Source organism: Actinia tenebrosa, unplaced genomic scaffold (assembly GCF_029948245.1).
Source record: "Actinia tenebrosa isolate PJP-AT-01 unplaced genomic scaffold, QUT_ActTen_1.0 PGA_scaffold14__42_contigs__length_11649687, whole genome shotgun sequence".
NCBI classification, from domain to species: Eukaryota; Metazoa; Cnidaria; class Anthozoa; order Actiniaria; family Actiniidae; genus Actinia; species Actinia tenebrosa.
In genome coordinates, this window is record NW_028292574.1 from 7573493 (window position 1) to 7585029 (window position 11537).

At 37.0% G+C, this 11537-nt stretch overlaps 2 protein-coding genes across 2 annotated transcripts; one reads left to right on the forward strand and one right to left on the reverse strand.

The window, feature by feature from the left end:
- The first annotated feature begins 6226 nt into the window (after positions 1–6226).
- LOC148911390 (uncharacterized) lies at positions 6227–7658 on the forward strand. Its single transcript, XM_089029658.1, has 2 exons — positions 6227–6479; positions 6803–7658. Exons 1-2 carry the CDS (start codon positions 6227–6229, stop codon positions 7282–7284), a joined length of 735 nt encoding a protein of 244 aa, XP_088885784.1. The 3' UTR covers positions 7285–7658.
- Positions 7659–8722: 1064 nt separating this feature from the next.
- LOC148911391 (uncharacterized) lies at positions 8723–10573 on the reverse strand. Its single transcript, XM_089029362.1, has 5 exons — positions 10374–10573; positions 10200–10286; positions 9749–10075; positions 9215–9508; positions 8723–8964 (listed from the first exon to the last, which is right to left on the reverse strand). The coding sequence occupies exons 3-5, from the start codon at positions 9912–9914 to the stop codon at positions 8723–8725; spliced, it is 702 nt and encodes a 233-aa protein (XP_088885488.1). The 5' UTR covers positions 9915–10075; positions 10200–10286; positions 10374–10573.
- Positions 10574–11537: the final 964 nt, after the last annotated feature.

Below are 11537 nucleotides of genomic sequence, written 5' to 3' on the forward strand. Positions count from 1 at the left end.
GTGAGATATCGATATAATTAAACTCTCCATGAAGTATGGTATTAAAATCATGAACGATGAATCAAAATAGGTCAATGCTAAACATTTCATACAGTTTGTGGTGCTTAACTATTTAATACATGAAACCAGTAATGATGAAAAGGTAAATTATACACCGTGAAAAAGATGAAAAAACTTACTGACGTTTCGGACGCTATTCCTTCGTCGGAGTAACACATGAAGATGTAAAACAATTTATTAAAATACAAATTTTAACGAGCCAAAAGGAACTTGAATTCATATATGTAAGCAAAATAACTTTTCTTGAGACTCCCTAAATATCACTTTCAAGAACACCCTATTTTTTTGCTGAAAATAATTCGGTACCTCCCATTTTGTCTTCCGAACCCCCCCCCCCTCACCGACTAAATTATGGCCGGTCCCTAACGGCAATGCTGACATACACTTATTTCAAAAAAACATGATCATCGTAAAAGGCGATAGGCCATTATTCCGAGACGGACATGGTTTATTTTTCGACTACAAAGAATAACATTGAATCATAAGACGAAACAAAAGTCATTCCAGCTATTCTTGGAACATGGAACCTTGTGCCCAATACCAGTAACCAATACTGGTTTTTCTTGTTGATTCTAAGGAGTGCCTACCCCCCAAACCCCCCCCCCCCCCCCCCCCTCTCACCCCCCGAGTTAATTAAAACCAAATCCTGGATCCCCCCTGGACTGAACGTATGTGAAATGTTTCTACCCATATTCCTTTTTGGTCCCAGCTTTGTAGTTTTTCAGGTATGACTCAGTTAATTGAAAAAATCCAATATCTATATATCTCAACAACAACAAACAAGACCCTTGTCTACCATTGTTATAAACATCACGATGAATGTATTAAAAAGAAATATACTGAGCGACATGTTGAGTGTATGACGTCACAGAGCCTATAGAAACTCGTAAAAATATAACACTTCCATTGGAATATAAAGAAAAAAACTTTAACCACTGATTATTAGACCCTTAAAGATTTTCCATTGAAGTTTCAGCCAAATTAAAATTAAGAATTAATGGTACTGTTTCACGATGGACGGGGTTAACTTTGGTAACGTCTGCACCCATGATATCCGCCCCCTTCATTCCGTTTGGAGGCAGAGGCTGCATCGTCCAATGCGACGAAAGGAAATTTAAATACAAACCGAAGGTGAAATGAATATACTACTCGTGTATTTATATATTTGCAACTTGTAGATAAATTGCCGTAATAAGCTTTGTGCAACTGGCGTTTCGGACGTTAGTCCTTCGTCGGAGTAAGAAAAAAGAAAGGATGAGAAGTGGGTGAATAAACACTAGGGTGGGAAATAAAGTGATCAATATGAAACAAAAAGGAAACAAAAAAGGATCGAAAAAACAACAAGTGATAAATGGACAGCGAGGCATGACTTATTGCAAGCGAAGCGTTCATTCGTCCCAAGGGGACGGATGGTGCCGTGTAAGTGAATAAGACTCATTTCTAAAGTTTTGCGGGAATTTTTATTGTTCTTCAGCAGGGACTGATAGAGTGTGGGGAATGTCATTTTTTCCAAAAAAAAAAGTGAAAAAATTACAAGGCTGAAAAAATAAACTAATCTTTACGACGAAATATACGTTATATACAGTGTTTTGAAATGTCAGTACTATCAAACAATTGCACTGAAGACATTCAAAAAAATTGTAATGGATACTTAACACACGTAACTGTTTATGTGTCTGTCCGTTCTTCTGATTATGGACATATTTTTATTGCATTTTTTAAAATTGGCAATGAATGATCTTCTCTGAAGCCATAAAATGTTTACGCTGTTCGTTTTTTCTTTTAAGACTGGTGAAACATTGGATGATCATTTTGTCGAATTGTGTCCACTGAAGCAATATTATGAAGTGATCGTTAGTATTTATGATAATGATAGTGCATTTATATAGCGCATAACCAAATGAATGCTCCATGCGCTATAATAACAACAATAAATAATAATAATAAAAAACTAATGATAACCAAAAATAAAAAAAGTTTTTAAACAGATGAGTTTTAAGTTGCTACTTAAATTCAAGGACAGTTTGACAGAAAAAAAGTGAAAAAAGTACAAGGCTGAAAAAATTAACTAATCTTTACGACGAAATATACGTTATGTATAGTGTCTTGCAGGTTTGTAGGAAGTGATCATACTCTTTATGTAGTTTGGAAACTGATGGCGAAGAGCTTTAAAAGTGAGCAATAATATCTTGTATTTTATACGTTCTGATACAGGTAGCCAGTAAAGATTCTTTAAAATTGGAGTGATCTATGATAGTGTTTTCTGGAGAGTGTTAGCAGTCGGGTGGCAGCATTCTGAATAGATCGGACCTTGTCAATGGAACATTTAGGAAGACCAAACAAAAGAGAGTTAGAATTGTCAATTTTCGATGTTATGAAAGCATGAATCAGTTTCTCAGTGGCTTGTAGTGAAAGAAAGAAATCTTCGTATTCTGGAAATATTCTTGAAGTGGTAAAAAGCAGACTTTGATAGTTGTTTGATGAGGAGCCATGGAAAGAGTTGAGACAAACATTACACCAATGTTTCTTGTAAGGGATGACGGAGAAATAATATCAGAACCAATTGGAGATTGGAGGAAAGGATATTTGATTGTTGAATTTTAAATAGAAGCAAAGACGTTCAGTTTTATCTTTGTTCAGTTTCATCTTGATGATCCAATGATTGACATCCAATTATCAACATCCACAAGACTGACAGTTGTTTACTCTTTGCAGGCGATTAATTGCATGTCATAAGTATTGTTGTTAGCAGATAATGTTGTATATATTTGTGTATCATCAGCATAAAAACGAAAACGCATTTCATGCTGTTTGAAAATACTAGAAACTCGGCGAGGTGTATAACAGGTAAAGAATAGGCCCAAGCACTGATCTCTGGGGTAGACCTAAGTCTAGACTCTTTTTAAATGATGACACACTATCAATGTTGACAAGTCATAAACAATAATGCCAGTCGAAGCTTTTTTTAGGTATTCTATGAAGTACTCGGTCAATCGAACGCAAAAGAGCAAAATTGTCAGTACCAGCTTCAGTAGTTCATTTTAGCTTCAGAAATAAGGTTTTTAACAAGATTACATTGTTCCACATACATTTCACGATCAATAGTTAAACCAGAGCGTCGTGTGACTTAAAAAAACTTTTTTTTTAAACTCTAATAAGTCCTCAAAACAAGGAGGAAAAAGAAAGAGAGAAAGGGTAAGAATGAAAAAGGAGATGGATGAAAGAGAGGAAAAGGAAAGGGAAAAGAAAAAGAAAAGAAAGAAAGCAGAAAAAAAGAAGTGGAGAACATATATATATAGAAACTTTATTGCTCTTTATGTTCGTCATACATAAAGTTAAAGGTTATTTTATAAATAGAGAAAGGTTACTATGTAGACGAGGTTAGGTTTTCGTTTTCTCCCAGTATTTTGCTGCCATTTTGTAGGTTAAGAGCATTTGACATGCATTTTAGGACTAATAATATCTATAACAAATAAATATGAGTAAATAAGTAAGTAACTATAAGTAACTACTATTAGGGAAATATTCTACATTATGTGTCAAGTGAAGTTAATAAAGAAAATAACAATGTTGTTTGAGTTGTTTAGACCTTTCCTGGTTTAGTAGAAAAATTTTAAATAGTATTCTTACGTGTTTTGAGATCAATGGGAATACTATTCCACATATCTATTGCCATATTTATTCGTTCGTCCGTTCGTTTGTTAGTTCGTTCATAAACATAACGAGCTGCAAGGCCCTCGGATTTGTACGCGTTTCCAATATTTGGTGGCTTCTTTGAATTCCTTAGCCGAACTAAACAATAGACGACGGCATTTCTAAGCAAATAACCTTGAGTAGGGTTTGATTGATATGTGTACTAACGGGGTCCAGCGCTGTCTAATTAGATACCCTAAACCCTCAGTAAATTCCCGCAAAAAATTACGTAACAACAAAAACAGCAACAATCCACAAGTGATATCCGAGATATATTTGAAAAGAAAAGAAAAAAAGATAAGCTATCTGTATACAGCTCTTTCAAATAACAATAAACGTAAAAATGTCTAAAGTGAATGAGTTAATATTTACTTGGGTTATACTTTTAGTGCTCACATCTGAAACAAGATATATACTAGCGACATCTTTAGATCTGTATATTCGAATGAAAAGACCTATAATGCCCTTAATCTTTGAATACATTCTTCAGTATGCATTATGGTATATTCATTCTTTTAAAGCTGTATTAATTTTGATGCGGAACAATTATTTTCATGTATTAGCGCAATTTCGGCTGGAGAAAGCATTACTTAACCATTCATTAATACTGTTAGGTTGTTGGATATGCAGGCTTAATGAGATAATTTAAGTATTATAACAATTAAAGTATAATGATTCAAACAGTCATTCAGAGACTGGCTCCCATAAAAATGAAAAGCTGCATTACTTGAAAACTAAATCGAGGACATTTTTCACCTTAATTTTTGCCTCAATTAAACAACAGAGATAACTACTCGTAGTTCAGTCTGTGCTTTGCTATGAACTTCTTCACAACTCCATATTCCTTGGCCCATCGAATTCAATTGTACTTCGTGGGTTCGAATCCCAGCGAGGTGGTCGGAAATTGATTTTTCCGAATTTATTTCCAAGGGTCTTTCGCCCGGAATAACCTCCTTTCTAAACACTATGACTTATCATTATTTCTAGTCCATGTATTTCATAGTGCCACACGGTCCACATATTCAATTGTACTTATGTACATCCTAATTGTTACTGTGGTAACTTCGTGAATTCGTGAAGTTCTCTAGCGACAAATTGTAGTGAAGGCCTGTGAGAAGGAATGATGCTCATACATTTGTTGTACAAATCTGAGAAATGTGCACTGCGGCACTCAGCGACCCTGTGGGCTACGTATTTCATAAGATATCCAAGAGAGAAAACATCTCCCTCGATGCTCTTTCTTGCTTCCCCCTTTACGATTTCGGGCGCAATCCAAGGATAATCTTTGGGACACCTTTTCATTGAGGTTTTCCTTGCATCTACAAATTTCAAGCTCTTTCCAAAGTCAATCAGAACCGGCTGCCAAATTTTCTGGGATAAGTGACAAACTACATTATTGTGCTTAATATCATTATGTAGCCATTGTTTAGAGTGCATAAAAGAAACTGCCTTCACGAGCTTTTCAAGGAAAAGATACCACTCCCTGCCCGATTCCAGTAGGGAGGCCCGGATTGCACTTGATACAGTGTGGCTTGTTTGCCCATTTCCGTGAAACTGAGTCACAAGGAGGTATGGCTTATCAGCTACATGGATTCCCAGGAGTAAGGGCAAGCATGGATGAGGGCTTGGCTTTTGCAATTCCATGAGTGATGAAGCCTCTGCATTTACTTCATCCCGGGAAACGTGAGACTTGTACGATTTAACAACCACTGGAATATTTCCTCGATAAAACATGAACTCGCATGTACCGAAGCTCCCCTCGCCTACCGACACTGGATATCCCTCCGCGGGCTTGGTCAAGTCTTGGTTCCTTATTAGTGGTGCACTTTTATACGCCGGCTTTGAAACGACGACAGGCTTTGCTGTTTGAGTATTTACTTTTCCTACGACGTTGGGATTTCTTTCACGGCTCGCAATAACCATTTGTGCACCCCTCGACTTAATTTGACTTGACGCTACCTGATCAGTTTGAATGCCAATGCTACTCACTAGTTTTGACTTAAGCTGAAGACGTTCTCTCCTTTCTTCTTCTCTTTTTTTCGCCTTATGCCGGACTTTCTCTTGTTTTCTTTCTTCTTTAGTGTGTCTCCTGAATCGCTTAACGGCTTTATCGCTTTGCACAATATCCATAACTACTTAAACAGAGTGGAATCGAACGAGAGATCTAGCATATAGAGAACTTGGATTTTGATTTGAACAAAGTTTTTATCTATTTGTCAAGGCTCTAATTCACCAAGTGGGGTTAGTTTACACTAATTAACTGATACACTGTTATCGAGATAATTAAACACGTTAACTACCGGCCTAATTTGAGAATGGCTGTGAAAACAGATAAAGGCGTTAAAACTAATTACAGACCACCCGCCTCTGGCCGCAATCACTGGCCTATGAGCGCCCTGGCTTTGAGCTTTAACAAACGCGGCAGTTTTCCCAGCGCTTAACGCTTGACTTTCTAACTTTTTCACGCTACAAGATGTCCTTATCAGTTGCTTGTGATGTTTGTGAACGAAAGTTTTTGAATACTAAGAGCCTTAAAAAGCATCGATTAGAAAGACATGGTGTTATCAATGCTTTCATTCCAAAATTTCTGGATGCCAGTGGATTGACCGCTGCTATACCTACAGCTGAGTTAATGGCGAAGGACTACGCTGCAGAGGAACATTATCATCAATGGCTTGCTTGCGTCACAGAAAGGATAAATGGGGCACATAACCCAGGATTCAAAGGTGAGTCTATTTTTTTCGCAGGCATCTCACTCTTATTTGTCACTAACTAAATCTAGTATGTACGTAGGGGAGGGACATGAAAGTAAGACTTGCTAAGGAATTTTAAAAACAAAGGAATTCTCGCAGCGATTGGCCGCCCTCGGCGCTTCAAAGATATGTATGGGATTGTATTTACATGCTTGTTGCTATGCACGTTTTATTCCATCTTTTATCGATATGCATACCTGTAGGTGACTCTAAGTTAAAGAGTTTATTCGGTAGTCAGTATTATCCACTCTCTTGAATTATAGTGACCATGACCGTACTGATATTGTTGTTCACAGGAAGATGGTTTAGAGTTGACGTCAATCAAACGCCAGAAGTTTATTTCAGACATGTCATCAAATTACTAGATGTACAACTAAATAGCGTTCGTAAAGCAAGCCACAAAAGACCACCAATTTTATGTAGAGAGTCTTTAAGGTATTCCTATAAACTATATGACGTTCAATCTTTAGCCGATCTCCTCAGCGCCCAAACATACGTACCTTTCAAGGAAACGGCTACCTTCGTAGATGATGAGGAAACTAATGACTTTCCTGTCGAGAACGTGGGTGAATTTGACGCAAGAGCAGCTGTAGAAGCTGCCAAAAGACGAGCGTACCTTCCTAATCCTAAAAGACCAACAGCTAGAAGTAAAATTGTTGTGAGTGAAGGTGAAGGACGCGCTACGAGAGAACTTGAACTACAGTGGTGGCCAAACCTTTATAAGACCAATTTCGGGAAGCTGACTTTTCGTTTTTTTGTACAAAAGAAAGTGTATTGAATTGAGGAAAAGACCTTTGTTTTATCTGAATGCTTATGCTCAAACTTCTTTCCATTTAAGTGATAGTTGGGAAAGAAGCTTATCTTGATATTCACGAGTATAATTAGTATTATTCGTTCCTTTGATTTGTGGAATTTTACTTGGTTGTAAGGCTCTTTCAATAGTGATTTAGCATCGATAACGCGAGCCTCAAACACGAAGGCGCGAGTGCATGTCTTTCATGTGCGCGATATGTCCTAACGTGGTTGACGTTCATATGTTCATTATGTGTGTAACGATACTTACTGTACTTTGTATCAGCTAAGATGTCACTTTAGTAATTCCTATTTTAAAAAGAAAGAAATAGAAAAAAAAAAAGGTTATTGATGATCTCACTGTTGTAGCTGTTAAGTCTAAACATATGTGACCGCCAGCCTGCATTTGTTGACTCCAAACAGAGATCATAACACCACCCACCACGTGAAGGAACCAGGTCTGACTTTGCCCAATAAGAGGCTTTTATTTGAGACGCATATTTGGGCCATTTTGGGTAGTTATGAAACATTCCACAGAACTACGGGCGAGTCACCTAGTAATCCTGCTGCCTTCGGGCGAGACACCTGGAAGGCACGAGGGAATGTTTCACATGAGAGAATCTTCTCAAAGAAATACGGGCGAATCACCTAGTATTTCTTCTGCTTTCGGGCGAAACACCTAGAAAGCAAAGGAAGTCTCTTTTGAAACATAATTAACAATTTTTCACAGAACTACGGGCGAGTCACCTAGTAATCCTGCTGCCTTCGGGCGAGACACCTGGAAGGCACGGGGGAAAATTGATAATTAAAAACTGTTACTTTGAAAGTCCGAGTTGTTACATTTGTCTACTTCATCCACTGGATAATTTTAAACAGTATCTCCTTTCGGTGTTTTTCCATTTCATCAAATGTCCAGAAAAATGTTGGCAATGATGTTCTTTGAATGAACATATCTTTAGCTGCCAAAATTACTCCAACACCACAACTCCCAGAACCAACACCAGTTTTTGGTTGGTCTGGCATCGCAAATCGAGTAAAAGAAAGATCCCACTTATCTTTTTCGAAATCCTGTGTGAATCCTGTCTGAAACTCAAGGGACATCTCCTTTAGTGCATCCAGAAGTTTCTTGGTTAGCTCGACAGCCTGATTCGGTGGTGCCCAATGAAGACCATCGTCATAGAAGAGCTTCTTGGAACCCACATCAAGACACAGTAAGCCCCAGTGGCATTGCTTCACGTGTAGTGGCAGTAGAACTAGAGACAGATTCCTTAAATCCTCAATGGCTATGTAGTTTATCAGCTTCTCTCGTAGTTCCTTGGAGGTTGCAAGTGACAATATCCACATTTGTGTCAATGTGGGTAAAAACACCACACCAGTATTTCCATGCAATTTTACCTCTTCGAGAAACTTAAGGCACACGACACTTAAGCAAATCCAGAGACATACCTCTCCCCAACAAGTGAAGACACATCTGTGGCATCGAGATTTAAATGATCATGTTTCAAAACAGTCTGTTCTGGGCGTAAATTTCCAAGGACATTTTTTATAGCTAGTGTTTTATGAGTTGAAGCACTAAGCCACTGATGTTCATAATTAACCTCACGGGAAATTTCATCAACCTTAAAAGTTTTGTCCCACAAATCAATGCTTGCTCTTGCAAATGACCCTAGAGATATAAGAAATGTCAAAACTATCATGTTACTTTCCTTAGAAAGAGTGTAATTATTTCATTGAGGCCAGAATGACTAAAGATTGAAGAGAAATATTTTTTGATATTTCTGCTTTCTAACTAGTTTGAGCCAAAGACAATATCTTTAATAATTTACAATTTTTTTCTGATTTCATTTTTCACTGTAATAGATGATAATTCAAATGTTAATTTGAGAAAGTCCTAACAAATAATATTCTGAACCCACCATGAGAGCCAAGGTTGACAGCACAGACACAGGAATCATCATCAATGACACTTTCTAAGTCAGAAATCATGTGAGTGAGAGCTGTAACCACAGTTTTTGGTGGGCGAAAGTCAAGATCCCATGGACATGTAAGGTTCTGCGGGTCAACAACTTCTGTGACTGAGTTCAAATCTATGGCTTTGATGGGAGGTAAAGTCAGTGTAGCCAGTTCCACACGAGTCATGTTGTTTTGAGTCCATAGCTGTTCCAGATCTGGGAAGCAACTACTATTTATATCTGTAGGGGTACTGGTATCTTAAAATTGAAAAAAATAATTGTATTGGCATGCACAAAGGTTCTAGTTACAGTACATTAAATGTTGGAAGTGTGAAGTGGAAGGATTCTGCTTTCAGAATCAGTAGGGTAATCTGAGGGCTGCTAGCAAAAATCTCCTCCCCCCCCCCCCCCCCCCCCCCCCTCCCACTCCCCTCCCAACACACTACTGGGTTCTTTAACACATGTCTGTTTTGGTTATAATTACATAATGCTGCATACCACCTGTGAAGCTCATGCTTTCAGGAGTACATGGTCCATCCTGCTGATCCATGCTGTCACTGCATTCACTGTCACCGGAGAAGGCAAAACTGTTTGGCAATTGACTAATTACATGTGGTAGATTTTTTTTCCCATGCTTGGTGATTGTAATTTCCATTGGGCTCATCTACTTTGCAGCACTTGTTTTCATAGATGTAATTGTGTAGTCTTCCCCCAGAATGTCATTGAGCAGCATATCGATTGCAAAAATAATTTTTTTGTCATCTACATCCCAGAAATCTTGTTTTGGTACCTGCCAACCACATCCTCTGAAATGAAATGGCTTGCCTACAAAGAAGTTGTGATAACTCCCATTAAAGTAGTTTAATACACCACTTAATAAATACCCACCTGCAAGTAGTAATGAGCAGAATCTCAATAGCAAGTATTCATATAATCAGAATTCAGTTACCTTTTTCAATACTAAGTTTTGCTTGACGAAAACAAAGCCGAATAAAAAGCAACTTTGCTGCGTAAGTGTGCACCAATACCTGGAAAACTGCAACAAAGAACAAAAATATCAAACTCTGCTTAAGAAAACGAATAAGTTTTGAAAATTCTTCAAAGAAATTTAAGATAAACGTACTTGAAGTAGCATAGCCTGGACCATCATGGGAAGTAGCCTTTGAGTAGATGACTTTTTCAAGAAGATGAGCTGCTTCTAGACCTTGGTTTGAATAGTTTTTTCAGGGAACGAAAAACTCTTAAAAGCATGGGAGCATGCTCTATGACAATATGACCATAATCACCACAGCCAAGCCCACTGTTAAAGAGAAAGTGCAACAGAAAGCCCATTCTTTACACTGAAAACAAAAAAAAGGAAATATATCAAATTATTTTTGCTAAGCAAATTAAGCTTAGCAAAAAAATCTGATTTATGAAATGAGGTACACTATGTACCTTTTCATTACTAAATTTCCTATTCAATTTGGTTTTTCCCATTTTCAGAATTATTATTTTTGGAATACATTTTTTAGAATCAATGGTTTTCCTTTATGTGAATAACTGATCTTCCAATCAATTTTGTTTAAAAATCTTTAAAAATATTCAGTTGCAAATATTATTGACTGGATATACCTGTAGATCAAAAATATCAATTAGGTGTTCCTCATTACTATCAAATGATTTACTTCGCATTGTTAAGGCAATCTCTTTAAAGCTGTTTGCTACCTACAACACACAAACAATCAATTAATTAATGAAAAGGTCAAGCAAAATAAAACCAATTGTAGTTGATTATGAAAGAAAGTCATAACTGACCTATTCAACAACAGCCACAAGTCAAGTGCAAAAAGATTATTTTTATATTTTTCTGATAAATTAATAATACCTTGGTATAAAGATAAAAGTTGAATTTCAGCTGCAAAGCTGCTTAGTTCATAACAATAGCTGGCCCTCCAGCTCTGTCCTTTTGTTTTCTTGTTTTTATGGCTGTCATGAATTTGTATGAATCTCTCTTCTATGTCTGCCTTTTTGTCATCGTAATACTCAATCAGCTCATCTATCCTTTTTCCAACAGCTTGAAATTCAGGCAAGACAATTAAGTAAGAGAAGTAAAATATTTATTAACTAAAGATCCATACCAGTACCCTAGAAAAAATTCATGAAGACCTTAAACAATCTTTTATTTTGGACCATGGAAGGAAACGTCATTCTAAAATTGGCTCTAATCACCTAATTTTACTATCTAGTAACGGCAACTGAAAGTAACTAAAACATAACAGCAAATATCAAAACTACTAACATTTTT